Source organism: Triplophysa dalaica, chromosome 8 (assembly GCF_015846415.1).
Source record: "Triplophysa dalaica isolate WHDGS20190420 chromosome 8, ASM1584641v1, whole genome shotgun sequence".
In the NCBI taxonomy this organism is placed as follows: Eukaryota; Metazoa; Chordata; class Actinopteri; order Cypriniformes; family Nemacheilidae; genus Triplophysa; species Triplophysa dalaica.
The window spans coordinates 23,258,773-23,282,127 of NC_079549.1; the positions used below are offsets into that span (position 1 = coordinate 23,258,773).

Consider the following 23,355-nt stretch of genomic DNA (forward strand, 5'->3'; position numbering starts at 1 on the left):
CACATAACGTTGAGCTCCATTTCTTAAAAGTCTCTTAAAGGGACAGTTCACCCAAAAATAAAAGTTCTGTCATTTTTTATCACCCTCGAGTTGATCCAAATCTATATGAGTTTCTTTGTTCTGATAAACACCGAGAATATATTTTTTCTCTATTTGGATAAATGCTTGTAAAGAAAGAGTCTGCCACCATTATTATGACAATAAAAAGTGCCTCAAAACTGTTCTTCAAAATATCTTATTTTGTGTACAACAGAACAATTAAATCTTACATTTATACTATACAGATTTGGAACAACTTGAGGGTGAGTAAACGATGACACAATTTTATTTTGGGGTGACCTGGCCCTTTAAGATTCTCTTAAGAATCATATCAAAAGAATAAAATAAATAGTTCACCCTAATCCTAACATTACTCACAATTCAACAACAAACTCTCATCGATCGAAACACGCCCATGTGCATCACAGCAAAATGAAACATTGTTCAACATTTGGTCTCATGCCACAACTACTTTGGTTCTGTGACGGCTTTAGTTTAATATGCATAATGAGATCTCAAAGAGCGGCGAGGGATGGAAAGAGCGGCTTTGATAACCGTCACCAGTCAAATGACAACAATCCTTTAAAGGGCCGCCACCTGCCATTAAAAGCAGATTATTTATGCAGTTAAGTAACGATTGAATTCGAATGTGCTGTATTTGCATGTTCCGTATTCTTCCAATTAAAAGCTAATTAATTAGATACAATTCTATTAAGGAACAAATCCCACTCCTCGATATACACAACCCGAGGTCAGCAACTGCTCGAATGTGAATTGCTTGGTGCGAAACTAAAAATAACGGGTCACTTTACACCCTACATGTATAACAAGCTCTGATAAAGCTCACTTTCCTGTTCACATGCTAAAAATTAAATGGAAAGGGAAATAAGATCTGACCTTTAGACAAAGCACTATTGTCTGATAACGTTTTAATTAAAATCAAGAAGTTGTGTCATTTTTAATATTAGTTCACTTCATTTGTTGTTGACATGACATAACAGTCCACCCAAAAATGAAATATTCTGTCATCATTTACACACCCTCTTATGAAACCTTTGTGACTTTCTTTCTTCCGAAGAACATAAATGAAGATATTTAGAAGAAAGTTGGTAACCGAACTTCACTGGACCATATTCACTTCTATTGTATGGACACAAAACCAATCAATGCAAGTGCATACAACAAAATTCCAGTTAGAAACGTTTTTCAAAATATCTTCTTTTATGTTCTGCAGAAGGAAGAAAGTCAAAAAGGTTTGAGCAAATGTTAAAAATCTAAAATATCGATCGCCTCAATCTTAGTATTTAATTGACTATCCTTTTTAGTATCTTTCACCATAGTATATAATTGTTGACCTCTCATCTGGAATTTAATAAGAAAAATATTTATAGCAACAACTCCTGGATGAGAAGTTTAGAATTTGTCCTTGAGGATTTTCAGAGTTCAGCGCGTCTCTCTGCAGTAAAACAACAGGGTCGTTATTAATCTGTTGCTGCCGTGCCTGCGCCGGACAGCCCCGCCTGAAAAAGTGCACTCGGTTGAGAAATCTAAAAGCGCTTTATAAACACCTCGGCGAAAGACGAACAATTTATCTCAAAACAACTTTTCCGTGTGTGGGCGCTGACCTAAAATATAGCGACGTCGTTTCTGGCTCCGTTTTTTCAGAGTAACAAAATAGCTCTGGGTCAATGCACTTCCACAAAACAACTTTAACAATGAAGACATGACCGTCTCAAAACTGCAGTTGCCCTGCCAGCGATATCGGTCTCCGTTTCGCACCCGCGACGGGCAGATGTGTTCCAGGGCCTCCCTGATGAATGCTAAAGAGGAAATTGAAGCGTAGAAAACGCAGCAGCCGTTCAATCTACGTGCCATGTCGCAACACAGCTGGCTTTCAAACACCTCTTTGCACAAGTACAATACGATCACCTGAAGAGTCTCTTTCTCCATCTGAAAAAGGCATGAAATTACAACCGAGTGCATTCCTGGCTTCCCCAAATGCTCGGGTTAAAGACACGAGCCGAAGATGGGGAGCGCTGATGACGGTAGAATGACGTCGCAGGCCGTTTTTCCATAGAGACGGGGTTGAAGTGAGGCTGCGCTGTGTAACACTGACCCCGGCGACCTGTGACCCTGTAAGGCTGCCCGAGGCTCCGGCTCGCCAAATCTTCACTCGTTCGCACCTGTGTGCACTACCTAGACATACTACGCTGGGAGAAGAGATGGAAATTGTAAGGATGTAACAAGATTAAGACCGCAAATAAAGATCTTTGCTTCTTAAAGGGATCGAAAAAATGAAAATCTGTCATCATTTACTAGCACTCATGTCATGTCGAACCTGTATGAGTTTCTATCTTTTGCAGAGCACAAAAGAAGATATTTTGACGGACGTTGGTAAACAAACAACACTGACCCCCATTGACTTCCATTGCATTGTATATTTCTCAAAATATCTTCTTTTGTGTTCCACATGAGGGTAAATAAATGACGACAGAATCATTTCTGGCTATTTCAAGATCACACATTTAATTCGGTTAAGACTCGAGAAACAAGCACGTCACAAAAAATAATGCAGAAATAACCCCCCAAATAAACAGCGCAGCTTTAAGTAGCACGATGCGTCACCCCGGATAAACACGAGGGAGTGTCACCACTAAAGGCCGGGCTGTTTTGTTTTGCTTTTTTCTTTCATGGCCCTGCGTCTGAGCTGTGGACGGGAGATGAAGGGAGAAGTGGATTTTTTTCTCCATGACTGGTCTCTCCAGTCTGCATGTCTCCAGTCATCTGTCACTGGTTTACATACATGCAGTGACACCTCCAGTCTCCGCGGGAAGGCTGGTGTCACCGCGCGCCCCAGCTAAAGGCTGACTGGGTGGGTACGGCTCTCCTCCAGGTACCCTCGGGAGAGACATTAGGCCTGGGTGACAGCATGACAGGTCCACACACACACACACAGATTTGTTCTCGCTTCCTAACACACACACACACACACACACACGCACACACACACACACACACACACACACTGCCATGCACGCAAGAGCACGCTCAGGCCTCCTACACAGCCCCACAAATGCATAAAGTCGAGGTTTTGCATAAAGCGCTGACTTCGCTGCACATAAATTTCGTCAGACACAAATTATTTTTCACCTCCTCTTCCTTGCCGGCCTCCAAATGCAGAACTTTTTTAAATGAATAATGGAAACAAAGAGGCGAAAGGCTTTTGGGAGCATTAAAATGTGGAAGAAATGTCGTCAGGCTAAGGAATGAAAAATGCAACAATGGCCGACGCACCAGAACAAAACAGTCCAACAAATGCTAAATAGAACTTTCGGCGTTCGGGCCCTGAGCGACAGCTTTTAGTCGGAGTTTGAAATACTGCCGTGAAATAAAACTGGCAGAAAGATACAAGTAATAGATATTAACAAATCTTTTCAAAATCCGCATGGTGCTCAAAGCTATAGAACCGTTACTAACCAAAACACGTAATCAAACATCAACACATCGAAATATGGAAGATTTTGATTTTAAAAAGAAAAAATACATAGATATTAAATACATAAATGTTACAGTGTACCGAGATCTCTAGTGACGGCAGCTGGAAATGGCAGTGTGCGCTGTTACACTGCACATTAGCAGCTATTCTGGACGGTGAAAAGTCAACATTCCTCCCTGAGGTGATTTCACGATAATGAACAGAAAAGAGGTGCCAGCCCTCATAAAGCCCAGGATTTCTGCTGAACTCTATATGAGCTCTTTCTCTTTTAAATTAACGCAATTCCACATGGACATTTAAAGGGATCATCAAATAGGCCAAATCCTAAACAAGCCATACCATTGCACTCGGTCTCTTAAAGGGGCGGCGCGCTACGATCTGGTGTCTTTGTGAATCATATAAAAACTTAAAGCTATAGTGATTTATGTTACATAAGTCTCTGCTGGGGCTTTGATGTTTGTTAAAACGGAAAGATTGAGGTCTAAGCCCAAATTTTACTGTGTTTGCTTAGGGCAGAGACTTCATTTGGACCAATTTGAAATGCAAAATATATGTGACCCCGGACAACAAAACCAGTCTCGTGTCCATTCTTCAAAATTTAGATTATACTACATCTGAAAGCTGAATAAATAAACGTTTGATTGATAATGGAAATTAGTTTGTTACAGTGTTTGACAGAGATAAAAAAATTTAAAACTCTAAAATCTGACAGTGTCAATATAAAAAAATGAGAAAATAGCCTTTAAAGTTGCCCAAATGAAATCTTTAGCACAGCACAGTACTCACAAAAATAGAGTTTTGATGTATTTATGGTAGGAGACTTACAAAATATTTATATATTCATGGTAGGAAATATACAAAATATCTTCATGGAACATTTTTTTTTTTTCAATTTTTACTTAATATCCTATAATCCTAGTGAAAAAAAATCAATATTTTGACCCATACAATGTTTTGTTGGCATTTGCCACAAATATTCCTGTCCTACTTAAGATCCAGGGTGTATATATGTGACTAAAATATTTTATAAACACATTTTGTGTACAAATATTCTAAACTGTTATTGTTTTCATCCCGTCATACAAGAAACCTCATGCTTGAGGTTAGGAATTTGTATGAGTAAAACTAAAAAATTATGCATCATAACCAAAATTAAAATATCCAATTATAGCATCAAGTTCTATGTAAATGTGCATAATTAATAGCAAGGAAACAACATGTGGAAAACAAGTTGCAAGAATTAAAATTGTTAGTCCATCACAATCAACAACAGAAATGGAAAAAATTTACAGAATTAATGAACACCTCGTGATAACGGAGCAGCGTGAGCAGAGAACATCAGCGTTTCACAAACAAATGCCATGAAGGAATAGATCGGCGGAACTCTCGGTGGAAATGTGACGGATCATATGGGAATCTCATTAAGAGAAACCTTGAGGCTCATTCCAAACCAAATTGGTTCTACTTAGGAGTGAGGAAACAGGGTCATCCTCAACGCCTGCTGAACGGGGTGAAAAAGGAAGGGTGGGGGGTGCAAAAGACGGGGGGGTTTGTTCAGACATCCTAAAAAATAAAACGTTCGTCCAGGCCCAAGGGAATGATCATTATAATCCACTCCTGCCAGGCCTCTAAACACTGAACGTTCCACATATTAATCAACTCCAGCACAAAAGAGGGAAATCTTTTGTTCGGCGGCAATTACACCACAAAATTTACAATTAAAGCATCAACATTTAGGACTTAAATGCACGCTTGTCGTACGTTTGATCTCAAGCGTCGATCTCAAAAAGTGCTAACTTGAAGATGGGAACGCGGCGAACGCCCGAGCGGCACGCGGCTAATGGTTTGTGTCGTAACTTAATATTGATATAAAAATTTGCATACAATACAATTCCAACAATTAAATTCATGAAATTTACATCCATTCCATCATTATCTCTGTTGAAGGGCACGAATGAAGGGCACTTCACGTGCTCCGTGGCATCAGCAGACGCACCAATGTCCTTTTATACAAAGTTGCATTTAATAATTTATGGAAATTTTAATACATGTAATACCTTTGCAGTATACCATTAAAATCAGTGGCTGAATGATATGGTGGCGAATAGATGATATTATGCTGATATACAGTATACACGCAATAAAAAACACAATAAGATGGCGTGTTTCAGAAGTGAATAGCTATATTTTATATCAGCCTTTATGAATAACATGCATCGATGAACCATGCACAATAATAACACTAGAAACGTGCATCAAGAAATAATAAATAGCGCACATTTAATAGGAAAATGCACGCAGGTTTTGGAGCCGAAACTCGACAAATGGCGAGGCTGTCAGCCCATCAGGGCACTAAATGCAGGGTAATGCCTGGGAGAGGGAGGTAGGCCGTTAAAGGCCGGGGTGAGTCGGGGTCAGCGCTGAGCGGGGTGAGCGCGACAGCTGAAAAGCGCAGCTCTGCAGACTGCTGGGATGAGCTAATTACATTAGCACCCATCATTAGCTCAGCCAGCGCCCGCGCACCTCGACTGCAGTTCACCGGCCTGCCGTTCTGTTGCGCTTTACTAACCCAAACCATCTCCAAATGTCCAGCTGTCCGGCTCGTTTAAAGGGACAGTTCACACCCAAACGTGAAAATTCTGTCACCCTCGTGTCATTTCAAACCTTGTTCTTCTGCGAAACACAAAAGAAGATATTTTGAAGAATGTTGGTCACTTGCACCCCATAGACTCTCCAAATATCGTCTTTTATGCTCCACAGAAGAAAGAGTCATTTTTACATTTATTCATTTGGCAGATGCTTTCATCCCAAGCGACTTACAAGTAGGAGACCATACAAACTTTTTGTCAACACGCTAAACAAATTGGTTTAAAAATATACATGTTTTCAACCACATTAAGTTAAATAAATGATGACAGAACTTTTCTTTTTGCATGAACAATCCATTACACTGTTGAAAAAACATCATATGCTGGGTTAGGTATGTTTTGACCATCTTAAACCAGCACAAAACCAGCATCGAAACATACCAAACCAACAGGGTAGATTATCCCCAGACAGTCAATGCTACGTGGTTTTTAAACAGAAAAACAACTACATTGTTGTTTATATACTGTGACTTTAAAATTAAGATTTTAGTCATGCCCACACAAGCGTAACCCCTCACGCAAGCGTATCCTCAGAAGCACGGAGGAGAGCTTTCAAAGCAAGTGTCCTTCCTGCAGGCCCGATGCATTTAAACCTCCACAGCACCTTCCCATCTGCCTGCACTCCCGCCGACAGGCCTCACACAGCTCCTCTCCGCCGCGCTCAAGGTTCCTCCTATCAATCTCTGGCCCGACGCCAACCTGTCAAGCAAACCACACTCCGTCAGGAACGGATGGAAGTTAGCGCGGCGGCGGCGCGCGATCGCTCACGTCCCCCCACCATCATCAGCCTAATTAAGATCTGACTGCTTTTATGTGATCTTTAGTAGTACATCAAAATATCAATTTGAGACAATTAGCCGGCGAACGTGATGACTCAATTCATCATTCCTGAAGGATTTTTTTCGTTCTCTCTCGTGCGCGCCGGCAAGACGAGGGGGAGAAGAGAAACAGACAAAATATTGGCTCTCGCTTTCACGTCCATGAATATTTTCTGTCATGCATATCAATGGACACTTTTTCTCACAGGCTAATTTCGAGACATTAATTACGATTTTATGTTCTCATTAGATGATATAATTCCCTCTTCAAGCTGGGCTTCAAAATGACTGCCATCTTCACACGGCCGTGTTTTCCCCAGCTCAGGGTAATTCGCATGAATTTAAATGTCACGAAACATCAAATAAATGAATCAAAGAAAGAGATTTCGCCCATCTGTAATAAAAGAAAGCCATGCCTGCGAGAACCAACCGGGCGGTTTCGCCAAGTCTACGATAGGCGAGCGATGCTTTTCAACGTCGCTTCAATCAAATTTGACAGCGGGCAAATTCAAGGATAATATATGCAATTTCGGATTTGAATTTTTTTTTTTAAAGAATAGACACGTCGTAGGTCTGACCCTCGGCGTGCGAGTATGGGGTCAACAGCCGACTTGTTGAGTACAAAAAAATGACAGCTTGGTTTCTCTTCAATGCACATTATTTATTACATGCGTTTCATTAATTTTCCTTATCGTCTTCATGCGTTTCCAGACACTTCAGTGGTCTTGGAAATTCCTCTATGCACACAACAGAACATCTTCAAATGAGACTGAAATGGCTCCTCTAGTTTTCAAGGTTCTTCAATGATAATGCTCGTATTTTAGCTAGAAGGAAACTGTGGACATTTCTTACGTGCCCCTTCTATTCAAAGGCATATGAAAAGTTTTAACAAGAATTGTATTTAACGTTTGTTCAAATCCACAATTATAGACCATCACCGCAACAAAAAGAGCATCAACAAAGCGGCAAGGACATCAGAAAACGCTCCACCGCTTATCGTTTGCGGATCTTTCCAAACCTGCCGCTGATCCGTCCCATTCAAACATCACTTTTCAGGTACGTAACCCACAACGCACTTCTGTCTTCTTCACAGCTTCAAAGGTCAAAGTGTAAATAATCATTGTCATCTCTTAAGTATTCAGAGAAGCGCGGGTCGCCTTTCGCACAGTCTCGGCACGTCTCTTCCCTTCATCTAAAGAGAAGAGTGCTCGTTCTGCAAAGCCCATTAAAAATCAAAAAGTTTGAAATGTCTAATTAAAATGTAAACAGAGTAATGAAGACATCAGTGATTTAAGGCGACGTCTCTCTCCTTGCCACCGGGGGTATGATAATTACTCAAGCAAATGTGGAAATCCACGCGCTGCCGAGATTATCGGGTCCGCTGCTAAAACTGTTTTTTCCCACCAGGGGATTGAGTGCTCGCAACCAATCCCCAGCAGGCAACGCGCTGCCACTTCGCTTTATGCCGGCAGACAGCTTCAGTGACCAGGAAGAGGGAAAACAAAAACTCGCACTCATTGTTTGAAATGCTAGAAAAGAGAAAGGACGAGAGCTGCGCTTATGTTGCGTTCTAATAATTTACATCGTTTGTTTGAAGCGAGGGGCTGCATTTACTTCACCCCTGTGTGTGAGACACATGAAAGAGCTTTTACTCTATCCTCACCGCTCTACAGAACCCAAACAAAAAAAACAGGGTAAAAAAAAAAGAGGACGTTTGCATGCTTTACATTTCTTTGAAAGAAGAAGCAGGGGCTGGGCGATAAGTATGATATGCGATGACTTTTCTAGAAAAGGTTACCACATTTTAACAGTATTGTACATCTTGTTTTCAATATTTTTGAATAGACTCACAAAAAACACGTGTTTGGCTTTAATTATTGTTTTTTTGCATGCATGCACTTAAAGACATTTACAAACAAACAAACAAAAAGTGCATGGACGTAAAGAAATTTACAGATGAACAAAAATAAATATACAAGTTGATAAAATATTACAAAATGCCTTTGCCAATATGCCAATATACAATGTACCACTCAGCCCTTACTTAACTACATTATTTATTCCCAAACATTAACATTTATTTATTTACTTAACAGAAGCTTTCTTAAAGCAACAATCCATTCTTTCTGCCTCTTTATCGCCATCTCTGTTCAAAACATCAAATCGCAGGTGCAAATCTTTATGTTTTCACTGACATTTCCTGCAACATCCGACCTAACAATTCAAATAGCAAATCGTTATTATAACCTTGGAATTGTGAACAGGACAATAATAGATGACAGTATTGTTTAATTTTGAACCACTTAAGTAGTTTTAAGTGAATTACAAACAAGAGAGTAACAATAGGCAACATCAACACAACACACCCCTGCTATAAACAAATCTTTAAAATACCGTCTCATCCATTAATGCTCCCATTCATTCTCTAATAAAGAGTTTAAAACCGCGCTGGAGTTGAACGCCAAGCGCCAGCGTTTGTCAGCGTAATGTGATTTTGTTTTGCTGTTGTCATTACGGTGACAGTCTGTGTGTTGCCTGCCAGCGTATCATCATAATGAACAGAGTCCACCGCCGGCGCTCGGATTTTCCCTGTTGACTGTCAATCACGGTTACACGGCGCTGCTCCCAAGATCAGATCACATCGCTGGCTAAGTACAGATCAGACTCTGTGCTGACAAGTGCTAAAAACACACATTTACATGGACTGTACCGGCGTGACACTGATGATAAGAAAAGACAAACAACTTACAAACGATTATGGACTTGAAACGACCCGCACGCAGCTAAATGAATCAAATCGAGTGTTCTGCAAATCAATGCGTGCCGCGTACACTTCACCTCTATAAGGGTTTACAATGAATCTTTCACATCATGAAATCTGACGGGCTCTTTATCTGACGCCGTTCTTCCTGGCAACATTGTGCGCTTACTAGAGAAACACAAAAGAGACGTTTGCACATTAAACCGCATCCCAGCACATTTCCACAATCTATAGGATCATTACAAATCCATAAGTACAACAACCACGGCTTGTGTCTTAAATAATACAATTCCAGTAACACTGACTTAAAAATAAAAATGCAAAAATATGGATTAGTCTACTTATCAATGCACACTTCCGTGACTCAGAAAAGATCCAAGCCTACATCAAGGATAATGTACACAGGTGCATTTAAAAAAACACATCCTATATGCTGTCACTCAAAGAGAGAGAAAGAGAGAGAGAGAGAGAGAGAGAGAGAGAGAGAGAGAGAAGGAAAAAGGGTGAAGAGACAGACAGACAGTGTCTAAATGAGCTGGTGGAGAGAAGGGGGGTTGGGGGTGTCAAGGATTCATGGTCCTTCATCTTTGCAGTAGAGCAAACGCATCTCTCGGTATAGCAACAGACAGCTGCAACCTCTTCCAAATGCACTCCAGCTCAGATCTGTGAAAGAATTGTCAGCGCGAACAGAATCGAACACAAGATAACACAACCAGCTGCCACGAGAGAGAGAGAGAGAGAGAGAGAGAGGGAGAGAGAGAGAGAGGGAGAGAGAGGAAGAGAGAGAGAGAGAGAGAGAGAGAGAGAGAGAGAGGGAGAATAAAATTTGTCTTCTCCCCTGGGGTCCCTCCACTACGTTGGGATGAAACGCATGCAACCAACGCTTAACATATTTGCTTAAAGATGACAAGCCGTTACTACTGATTTCATTTGAGTCGAGCTTTTGTCTGAAATGTAGACAGGGGGTACCGAATAAGATTTGTTACACGGTCTGACAAATGTATCCGTCTGTACAGATGAGTGTTTCATCAATTTGAAACGGCCCCCGAGATCCCCCAAGGTGCTCATCCGCCTGCGAGCCGAGTTACTATGAAGGTTCCTTTAATTGTCACCATTAGATTGAGATAAAACCTGTCATTCTCATTTATACAAACAATCCCAGGAGGCCCGGGCCACTTACACGCCTAACGCACCAAACAGCTCGTCTTTCACCAACGCTGGGATAGGAAGAAAAATACCTGCGTGCCCGAGGATCTGTGGTACAGTATGCATTTTATTTGCCTGCATCCTTTGAGAAATAAAAAGAGAAGAAATTATATTCATTATACAAAATACGTAACAAAGCAAAAATAAGCATCAGATTTAAACCTTTCAAAAGATAGATTTCTTGAAACATCCATACGGTGATATCTATAACAACATGAAAATTACTCATACTGTGATATAAGTTTGTGGTCATAACCGCCCACCTGCACCTGACTTATAAACACTCAGCAACCATCTCTAACTTTTCACTCTACTTTCTGTAACTAAGATCAAGATTACAATTAGTAAGAATCAAACCTATTGTCATGAGAATACGAAAAAAAAAAAAAATCACATCTCAAAACTACATAACCCACGTCAAGCCGTGATGAGTAATACCTCCCGAACAAATCCCAACCTGACGCATTCGCTTCAAAAACACATACCTGCCAAACACAGCCCAAGATTACAAATACAGATCAATAAAAAGACTCTTTTGTACACTGAAGAAGGTGATGGTGTAGTTATTGCTTTCATCTTTGACTTGACAACGATTTCTGTTGGTGTAACCTAATGTAGTCAGCTTCATTTAGCCTTACAAAATACTAAAACGTTATTATATTAAGATGATCCAAAATCTATTTTCCACTTTTCTACAAAACCCCTCAAACGTTATTGGTCCAAACGTGAATATGTACAAGACTGTTTTCCAAACTTTCAAGTGTGAGGTTTATCTTTAAAAATAAATATACTTTACTGATGGTCACATTAACACAAAAAAATCCAACTAGAATATATTACAAGTAACAGTTTGTGCAACAATCTCAAAAAGAGATTTAAGATTAGATTGTATTTTTATACCCATATATCTAAACAAAGTAACACCTCCATAAACACAGAAATTTCAAATTCACATAAGTGAAAGTGGATGTTTTATATTTACAATTTTTTTTGTATCCAACCAGCTGTTCACAAGTTTATTTTAACACGTGACTTTAAAAAAGTACAAACAGTCAAAAGTCTCCCAATTAATATAGGGTCAAAAACATCACGTATAATAATTACAAAAGAGACTGATTTAAAACCATATCTCACTTTGCTGAAACCGCTTTTCACAATACACTCATATTTCTACCAGAAAATCTCTCTGTTGTCTATTTTTAACCGTTTATGCTGCGTTTAATGGATTTGCCACATTGGAAATCATTTGCGAAGAAAGTGTGTTAAAGCCAATTAACTGAATTATACAGGCGGCTGAATAAAAAAACACATTCACATTACATTCAAAATACACCATCAACTAATGAACAAATGTTTGCGTCTTGTCACAATATTGCCAAAACGGCACAGTGGATCTAATTGTGTGCATGCGTCTGCTAATTGCCGCATCAGTGGCACGTCGGCATGCCGTCTTCTGTAGGTTTGTGTATATAGCCGAGCGACTGTAGCTCTGTGCTAGAACGTCAACACCAGATACATCAGATACATCAAGAAAAGAGGGTGCCGAAAAGGGGAGGGGTCGGCATCTGTCATCACACAAACCGGAAAACTCGACATGAGGTTTCGTGTCAACCCGGCGCACAAATCCAAGCGCACACGCGCAGACAGACATCCGTGCAATCAGGAGCATGTGAAGCTGTCGTGTCACTTAACATGCTTATAAAGCCCAGCCTGGGGTTAAATCAGGACCGAGTTAACACCAGCAGAGCATTCACACATCTGCACGTCCGCAAGGACACCCAGAGCGGATATCACAATAACATCAATACAAGCTTTGCATAATATTTGTAAAACAACCCCATCAGAAACTTGAAATATCTGCATAGCTCAGCTGTCGGATGATGTTTAAATTAGGTCACCGATGCCCGTGGTGTTTATAGACCTCTGAAAAGTGTTCGAACATTACACATCTAATGGCTTATTAGACATCCCCACAGGAAAAAAAACACATGCTAGATGTCCACTTTGATTAAAACCCAACACACAAAAACACTCTACAGTAATGAAAACGCTCATCGGGTGACACGTTTCTATTGATAGAGTTGAAGAGGTTTGAAAAACACACTTCAGTCTTCTTAGGCAGGACATTTAAATTGTGTTTTTAAACACGAAAATGCAAAACCGAATGAGGTATGTGAATACAAACTATTATCATCACGACTGAAAAATGCTGCTTTTTCTGTTGACTTGGATGGGTGATGGCCAGAACCAAATGTCAAAATGTATTTCCTTTAAAATAAATCAAAATTCAATTGTCCTGAAAACTATGAGTTTGCGATGACAGGGGCGTAACTGTCAACAAATCAATAGTTTCTGACCTCAAGCATTGAGCCCGACAACGTCGGCAGAACTGTGGCACGCTGCTATTAAAGATAGAGAAATAAATGTCCACGAGTAGTGTGATTTAAGAGCAAGAATAGAAAGAATGCGAAATGTGCATGATGTAGGGAACACTCCAAAAATGCATGCAAATAATGTTCGAGCACAACATAAAATACTATCCCGACTGATGGATGAAGTCCTGTATTCAGGATGAAAAATGTATGCAGTTACAAACAGTAATTTGCTTTGGTAACTTCTCTGTGCCAGCTTTGTGTTAAACACGGTAAAAAGTGAACGTGAAAATGCTCCCTTAAAAAGCATCTGAGCCTTAAGAATAAGTGTTGCTCATTTAACGTAAATGAGTCAGGATAATTCAGACAGATTTAAAAATATAACTATAAGACAAAAACACTTGATGTTAATACATCAAGTACAATTTGAGGTTACATCACAAAATATTTTTATAGTGTAGGAGGAAAAGATCATTTAAATATGTCTGTAAAGACGTATTTGTTATATTATTTTTATCAGTCAATTATTATAATTCAACATCTACAAACTATATCTCAAACTGCTAACACAAGTCTGAATTCTGCTATTGTTTTGTTTGCATAAATACAGGGAACATTTCTAAACAAAACAAAGATCTCTAGAGATCTTTCTGTACATTTATTTTGTACTAAAAATGGGACATAACATAAAGCTACAATTTGTAAAATATATAACGATTTTTTTATTTAATGCATTAATCTTAAACTCTCCACACAAGTTCGTCATTATCTTGACAGTAAATCGATATTCTGTCAATTTAAGACAAACGCATTTTTATGCAACAACTGTCATGCAAATTGCAATTGCTGCATCTATATATTCCACACATAGATTACATTTGACCCCTTAGTTGAACATGTCAGTACACATATAGATTTCTAGCGTTTTAATGCAACCCTAAAAGTGAAATAAATGCGTTAATCTGCATTCTTACAGGTTATGTGATATAAATACAGCACGCATTACATCACCAAAACACACACATGCATGCACAAACACACTCTTATGCCTAAAAAATACAGAAGTCAACGTACCATGTACACTGGAGCTAGTGATCATCTTTTTCAAAGCCGAAAACGGTGGATGAAAAGCCGAATGTGAATTCCAAAGGAGCTTCTGTCTTTCTTACGGCACTTTCCCTCTCCGCTATCGGATTACAGTGCTGTGAAAACCAGGCCTGTCCGTCAGGTACACATTTAACCTACATGCATGTCATTAAGAAGGCAAAAGCAACAAAAGCTCTTGGACAACATGTGAGAGGGGAGAGAGAGAGCGGAGAGAGAGAGTGTGCGAGAGAGAGAGAGAGAGAGAGAGAGAGGAAGGAAGGGGAAAGAAACACATGACCACGACAGAGAGCCCATGTCAGTTTTTCCTCCCAGTCTTTGGTTAAAAAACTCGCGGGGTTTAAAGACAGGTATCGGCTTCGAAATGACACGAAGACAGTCACCACGCGTCGATTTACTTAAGGAAAATACGTTCTCTCTCCGAAAAAGTCATTTTTGGAATTGCACGGTCTCTTCAAAGGCATGCGCAATGATGAAAACTTTCTGGGAATGATGCGTGCATAATGCGCCGCGCGCGCTGGAAAGTTACTTTGTAACAATTCAAACCCCACCCCGCGCTCACTTTCACACCCGAGATCCTATGTTGCCATAATAAATCATATTGAACTATTACTGACCGATGTCAAACTTCAGCCCGACTGCGCATTTTACAGCCCCCCAAAAACACCTCGCATCAAAATAAGCATCCCACGGATGTAGATTTGAATACGAAAGGGGTTTCATCCCCGTCCGGCTGGTGCACGGACAGACAGGGCATCGTTGCGCTCCTCTCCCTCCCGTAGTCCATCGCCTCTGCTTCTTTCTAAATTCTCATATGCTTGAAAATCGCCGGGTTAACTCTTACCTGTTTGTGCGAGAGGTTAGATCGGGTTAGAGCCGCATCGGTCCGACGGGCACGCCGGTGAACGCTCGTGCGGGTTACGCGCAGATGCTGGCGATTTGAAACCATTCCAAGTTAGTGCGGGGAGGACTGACCACTGCCTCTGCCATGTTGGAATTTCAAACCCAGAACAGCTGCTCTGGAGAAGCACAGCGCGCCGCAGACTGCGCATGCGCGTGACCGGAGAGCCAAATTCAAAGGAGGTCTGCGGGTTCGTAAAGGGCTGGCTGTCTTCTTGAAACGGTTCACTGCAAGGATTTCTCGGTTTGTGTGGGGTATATGGATTGTTTTTGTGTGTATATATGATGCATGTATTATTTAATGATAGTCAAGTGAAATACGTGTAATAATAGCAAATCGATAAAACGCAAAGCGAGTGGCTAAACTCACAGCAGGTGTTTTTATTGCACAGCAACGTTATGAGGGTTGGATACTAGATCTGAGTGAAAACGATGAGATATGAAGAAACGTTTTCCTATTTTTAGCTAGTAGTTGATTTATAAAAGCAACAAGGCATAAAGGATCTTAAGAGGTTCTTTGTCAGATGGTTTAATAAAGAACATTTAACATTCACAGAACCTTTCTGATGCACAAACATCCTTCACATTTTGAAAACGTAAGAAAGGGTTCTTTTGGGAACCTTTGAATGGTTCTATTGCAAAAACATGCAATTTGACTTACATTCTGGTTAACAAATTTATATAAAATATGTGTTGTAATTTGTTGGAAGAGCACGGCCTCTCCTTAGTGTATTTATCTCTAACACTGTGTATTTAACACCTAGCAACCACCATAGTAATCAAATCGAGACACAATAGTCACAACCATGCATTGATTGATGCTCTAAATAAAGAACCTTTAGAACACCTTTGCATCCCCATAGCAATGGCATGGAAACCACCTACAACTGCACAGGCAAACACCAGCTACGTTTACGAAAATAAAAAAACCTAGTGCACAAATATAATATATTCTGTATATATTTTCTATGATATACTGTATTATTTTGTACGCCTAAATGCTTGAACATACTGTTGAATATGTTGTGGTTAATTATATGTGTAGACATCTGTTATCGTCTGTAATTTCAATATCTCAAATGGAAAAAAGGAAATCCTTTCAAAATCTGCATACATAACTTGTGTTAAACAGATCCTTTTTTACACAAGTTAGCTTCAAAATGAAGGGCATATCTCGACTTGTTTTCATGGAATCACATCTTGGTTTTGACGTTCTGTCATACATCACACCGAGACAGAACCACTCCACACCTCGTCTCAGGCACGTCCCAGCGCTCTTTCGACCATCCGTGGGGACCTGGCTGAGGACCCGGAGTTTAGACACATGATGTCTAGTGTGGAAGCCACAGTCCCAGCATGCCTTCTCAGATTCGCGTGCTGGGGCCTTGGGTTGATGCATCGATCTGGCCCTGAGCGTTCCCAGATGAGTTTGCAGGCCATTTCCAGAAAAGCCTGAAAGCCTTTGGAGATTTTCTGCCCATCGGCAGCCGACGCGGCTCCATTCAGCCTTCCTAACAAACGACCGCTCGCTGCACTCCAAGGTAATAATTACCGTACTGCTTCATACTCCGAACGCCGGATACCAATCCAGCCGTGCGCTCTATATAAATGGCTCATTCATTCATTCATTCGGTCTTTTGTTGCGTGGCAAAATTTTGATTTGATTGAGTCTCACCACACCCCGCAACCCTCATTATGTTTGAACAATATGTGTGTGATGAGGGTTGAGAAAGCTTGCTGGTTAGGAGGAGGGGGGGTACGGCTTGTAAAATCCAGCAGACATAAACTGTCATATATTTTTTTAGTTTTCTCGAAAAATGACGAATCGTTTCGCTGTTCATCGACTGGTGTCGTGTCGAGATTTTTGAAGCTGCGATGAAACTGAAATTCGTAATCCTTAACCAACAGCCCCCCGTTGAAGTCCATTGTATGGATATGATCCCTGGAAAGCTTTCCTCAAAAGCCTTTATTTATTTTCAAAGAAATAAACACACATGTGTGCGAATGAATTATCGTACAAATTTTAATTTGTGAATTATTGCTTTGAAAATGACATAACTAAGAACAGGCACATTCAGAACTGTAGATCAGACAAATTACTCATCTCCAGGTTGACATTGCACTAAACAGATACAAATTCGCCCATTAGAACGTGTGTTGCTCTGCCCGCGCAGAATGCAGGAGTGATCCGGGAGAACCCGGCCGTCTGCTGCCTCCGACCATCAGTCTAAGGACGAGAGGTCATCGAGAAAACAACCGCTGCGAGACTCCAGCCAGAACGGCCGCCATTGTCTCCCAGCCGCATATGAGAAAGTTCTCTCTGCGCCTTTTGTCCTTGTGTCAGCAGGCAGGACATTCTAAATTATTTTGCTCAGCTGCCTCCCTGAACTCTTGCTACGGCACGTCAACACACACATCATCCGGACGCACGCGCACACACACACACACACACACACGCTGCAGACGTGAGTGTGTGCCTGTTCTACCCTTACATCCACCACAAACCCTTAAAAACACTCACAGACTCTCATGCACCATAACATAACATTGAGGATGGAGCAGGACCACAGTTTGCTGTTAGTGTATCGATTAGTACGTTAATTGCCAATTAGTTTTCGAGTACACACCGTTCCCTCGTCGCGAGGAAAATTTGATAACATGTTTAGTCATCTGAGCTTGTCGAATCAAAATATTCTGATGAGTTACAACACCGCATATTGACGCTACATTGTTAAAGCAATAACCCATCAGATTTGAACACGGCGGTGTTTGTTAAAACGCTTCACAATGACATTTGTAGTCGCATCAGTGCTCGTTTGCATAAAGTTTAACTCTGGTTTTTGTTTTTTTTCTCTGTTTTTTTCTGTTTTTTTTCAAATTGCACCGCCAGCGGTGGATGTCAATGTGCTGCTGGAATAAGATTAATGCGAGCAAAAGCAAAGTAATAGATTGTTTATTTCATTAAAGCTACAATCTGTAATATTTGTCTCTTTACGGCCATATGTGTTTAAAATATAAAACTGCAAGTGGACTTCACATACTTTTCTTTATTGGACCACAGAACCAGTTTTGAGTAGCACAGGAATGTTTTTAGTAGTAGTTATTCTTTAACAACAAAATTCATTATATTAAGCAAAGATCATGTTCAATGAAGACGTTTTGTAAATTTCCTATCGTAATTATATCCAGATTTTATTGTTGTGAGTAATATGCCATGCTGAGGACATCATTTAGACAATTTTAAAGGCGATTTTCCTCATTTCGATTTTTTGCACCCTCAGATTCCAGATTTTCAAATTTGTATCTTGGCCAAATACCTTCCTATCCTGAAAACCATACATCAATGGAAAGCTTATTTATTCATCAGATGATGTAAAATATTGACCCTTTTGTTGTCCTGGGTCACATAAGATTTAAAGTCAAATTATGACATGATCGTTGCCGTCAGCTCAAATGAAATATAAGCATTTTAGGCATATTGCAATCCTGGTATAGTTTCTCAACACAAATTTTTTTTCAATATTGATGTATTTATGACTTTTTATTAGTGGTGGGCATAGATTAAATTTTTTTAATCTAGATTAATCTAGATTAATTCCAAGACTGTTTCCAAAATGCATCACAAACTGCTTGAGAAAGCTGTTCTACTATGATAATTGGTGATGAAAATTAAATTATGTTCAATAAAATGAACTTGTGTTTACTTCCGCATTAGCTAAGGGATGATTTGCGTTTAGGTGGTACTTGAGACTGGAAGAGCTCCTACAGTACATTTACATTTAGTCATTTAGCAGACGCTTTTATCCAAAGCGACTTACAAAGAGTAATAAGAGTTAATAAGAGCGCGATAAGAGTCTCACTGCGTTAACGCCGTTAACGCCGTTAACGGCCCACCACTACTTTTTATATGTGCATTTTTAATCAAAACTTGTCAAACCACTGCTGATTTGTCCAGTTTTGACTGCTGAATGATTATAGTAATTGCAAAAAACTGCATGCAACTTTGTGCGTTAATACAGAATGTGCTTTCTTTCTTTACAGAAGTGCATTTCACAAGAACATGTCTCAATCAAACAGTATGTTGATAAATTAGATTTGTGTGCATATGCGTTGCTTTATTTATTAGTTTCTGTCATACTTGCTGAGATGTTCATCTCATGTGAAACACAACATCTCATGTCATTTTGCACCATTATCATAGAGTATGCGTAAAGCATCACTGCAGCGATTCATTCCTCACCTATGAAGTTTGGCTCCGGTGCGAGCTATGTAAGTACTCATTAAACAGGGCGAGGAAACAGTCCTTAAACGCATGACATTACACCTTAAATGTGTTTTTCCTCACTTCAGTCTCACATCCCCGCTGTGATTAACAACAGCCATTTATCTAAATGGATTTCAACTGATTAACCATTTAAGTAATAATGATCGGGGCAGTGTAGACTCTGCATTAGCGGCTAATTTGATAGGAATATGTGTTTGTAGATTGTTTACTCACACACATACACACACACACACAGTCTCCTCAGGACCGGGGTTAGGGGTTTGTCCAGTCACGTGATGTGCTGTTTTTTAACCTTCTGCCTGCAGACTCCTCTGTCAGCTCCCATCAATTCAACAGGGCTTGGCAGAGATTGCATGAGATTTTTATCCTCCCTCTTTCTTTCTCGATGGAAACACATGCTTTGGAATCAAAGCCAAACGGGTGCTTTAAAACCGTTTGTCATGACATGTTCCATCTAATCCTTTTAATATGGTCTGTAATGCTTTAAATTACCAAGGAAAATGAGTATTAGAGTTTTATCCTTGAGATGAATGTCTATTTGTGTAACAGCTAGATACAATTTAGGTTTACAAAAAGAAGAGGAAAGCATGCATTTTCAATCATTTCACATCAATTATATGATCTGACTGACTATCCGCTAAGCAATCATCCTTTTTTCTGCTGTACACTGTGAATGCAAGTGTTTATTCACATTACTCATCTCGGGATTAAAGTATATCTATTGATTTTAAAGGAAGCGTTTACTTTCAATGCAACGCTGCGACACGTTTTTAATCTTTAACACTTTTGCACGCCCACAGAAACGCTCACAACACTGACACACAGCTGTACGACATCTATAAAGACTTCTAAAGGAAACTTGTAGAAGAACCATAATGTACTTACACTTACATTTAGGCATTTAGCCGAAGGAAAACTAGCGATGATAATAAACTAATAAATAAAGTAAGGATGATAAATTATCAGCCATATCGGTATCGGCCAATAAATGGATGCGGGCATTTTTTTATGTTATCGGTATCGGATAATAAAAATTGATGCCGATATTATAGCCGATAAATCTTAGTTCATTTCCTCGGGTTATACTAGTTCATCTGCACATTGCTTGCAGTTAAAATACAGTATATGTCTTACTGTCATGATCATTCACTTACTGTTATTATCAAAACATTGCCGATGTACATCTATAATATGTTTATTAAATATACCACAAAAGTTTGAAGGTTAAAGAATCGTTAACTAGTGTAAAGTAGGCTTGGCTCATGATTTTCAGTGGAAAAATTAGAACTAATGCTGACCTTGTTTTCCGCGGTGAATGTTTTCAAATAAAAGCAGCTGTCCACTTTTTCCTTTCGTTTCAGTCTTTGGGAATGTTTTATAAATATTTAGATTCTGTATATCGGTCAATATATCGGTTATCGGCTTCCAATGTTAAAGAATTATCGGCGATCGATATCGGCAAAATTGACATAATCGGTGCATCACTTAAATAAAGTGATGTGTATTATGTACTTAAAGGGTCAGTTCAGTCGAAAATGTAAAATTATGTCATCATTTATTCAGCTTCATGTGGTTTAAAAACGGTTTGGCTTTCTTTCTTCTGTGGAACACAAAAGAAGATATTTTGAGAAAAGTGGTTTTGTGTCCCTACAATGTAATTCATGGTGGTTTGTTTACCAGTGTTCTTGTAAATGCAACAATGCATTATAAAACAATGTAAGCTTTTTTGTTAACTAGAACTCGTCTATCAAAAGAAATAAATGTAATAGTGATCATGGCCGAAAAATAGACTCGCGAACGACAACGTCGAAAGTATAAGAACGGCTGAACTAGAAAAGCGAAATGAAAGGTTTGGTTTGGCGTTATACGATGATGTGTAGCCAAGTCCCTTTATGGTCTCCGGCTAACGTCCTAATGGGGACAAGCTCACAGTGAATGGAACCCACAGAGGATAAGCTACTAAATCTCGCAATAAAAGCAATGTGATTTACAGTAAATTCCAGCAGGCTGACAGCGCCACAGCTGAGGGCATAAACGCGCTCCTTTCAACAGAGCTCCTTCTCTGCTGAGAACTACAATCGCGCGGCCAGGCGTTCTGGCTCACCGGCAATGACTTTGATAAATAACCAGGAAGTCCCACTGTTGGCTTAAAACTAGAAGTTGTTCAGTTGCAATTCTGCATTTGTCCTCCTTTAATGGGTATGGAAGTGGCTTTAGCTGTAATCTGGCATTGATTGATTAGGTCTCGCCGCGGCTCCCAGCACCCCCCCCCACCTCCTCCGCGCTCCGCTCCGTGAGATAGGCTCTTGGCCGCAGCTGGGCTCTTACCCGACGACGGCTGTATTAGGGTTCTACACGCCTTATTTACCTGCAACACAAACACGGTTAATTCCACTCGGGTGGACGGATGGAGGGGTGGACTTCGGGAGAGCGACAAACTAGAAGTGACATGTTTTTCTTGGTGCTGGAGATATTTGGTGAGGAGGAAAACAAGCAGCTGTAACTGGAGACAGAATGTTTACTATTAATCCAATAGGCTTCGAAAGTCTATTACGGCAATAAGCCACGAGTAGAGCGATTTGACCGCGGATAAGGGCTGTTCTTAAGCTCGGGGCGCTAAAATGACTGTATTACGAGGTTTCGAGTGGCTTATTGGGTGAATCTCACGAGCGAAAAAAAGATTATGATGAAAACGCTTTGCTTTCTGTGAGTTAAATGAGAATCCAGAAAAAATTCATTTCAATATTTTATAATGATGAAAATGAGTATAAGCAATTCATCTGTAACAAAATATAGGCCTACAGTTTTGTGGTTTAACATGGTTCACCTGAATTAAAGGAGTTGTTTACTTTCAACAAACATTTTCATGATAATTTACTCACTCCCATGTCATCCACGATGTTTATGTGTCTATTTCTTTAGTCGAAAAGAAATTACGTTTTTTGATTAAAACATTCCAGGATTTTTTTCTATATAGTGACTTCAATGGACTCCAAACGGTTGAAGGTCATAATGACAGGTTCATTGCAGCTTCAAATGGCTTTAAACATACCAGACGATGAATAAAGGTCTTATCTAACGAAACAATCAGTGATTTTCTAAAAAAAATTATATATATGATTTATAAACTCAAATGTTTGCTTTTCTCTGTTTTACGATGCGCATCCATGATTTCACGTAACACGTAATTACATTGAAATCTTGCACGTTCAACTTGTAAACACTGACTTGATACTTCCGCCTACGTCAAGCGTGACATTTTCAACGTAATTACGTGAAGTCATGAACGCACATCGCAGAACAGAGGAAGGCGAGCATTTGTGTTTATAAAGCATATAAAAAAATTGAGAAAATGACAGAGAGTTTCGCTACATAAGGCCTTTAAGGGGGTGCACACCGGATGCGGATCTAGGACAAATTCACTATTAATGTGGTTCCTAAACAGATAAATACATACAGAACAGTTGTAGCATAGCGCCGACACTATGTACACTCATAGAAAACGATATATTAATTTTTACAGACAATAGCGCTACGCTGCACAGCTCGGCGGTTCTGCGTTCGGTCTGCTAACCCCTTTATTCATCGTCTGGTATAGTTTAAAGTTCTTTGAAGCTGCACTGAAACTCATTGTGACCTTCAACCGTTTGGAGTCCATTGAAGTCCACTTTATGGAGAAAAATCCAGGAATGTTTTCAAATACCTTAATATCTTATCAACTAAAGA

General features: G+C 39.8%; 1 protein-coding gene across 3 annotated transcripts in view; it reads right to left on the reverse strand.

Moving 5' to 3' along the window:
* fign (fidgetin) overlaps positions 1-23,355 on the reverse strand; it is a 64,244-nt gene that overhangs the window by 30,602 nt on the left and 10,287 nt on the right. Inside the window, exons 1-2 of one of the 3 annotated variants that reach the window (XM_056755907.1) lie at positions 15,289-15,419; positions 14,415-14,542 (exon numbers count right to left, since the gene is read on the reverse strand). The exons of 1 other annotated variant lie outside the window; for it this stretch is intronic. In XM_056755907.1, the coding sequence (XP_056611885.1) occupies positions 14,415-14,439 (25 nt within the window). In that variant the 5' untranslated portion in view covers positions 14,440-14,542; positions 15,289-15,419. Of the gene's footprint in view, positions 1-14,414; positions 14,543-15,288; positions 15,420-23,355 lie in introns of those variants that run through there. One more of the 3 variants, XM_056755908.1, reaches the window with a different exon arrangement.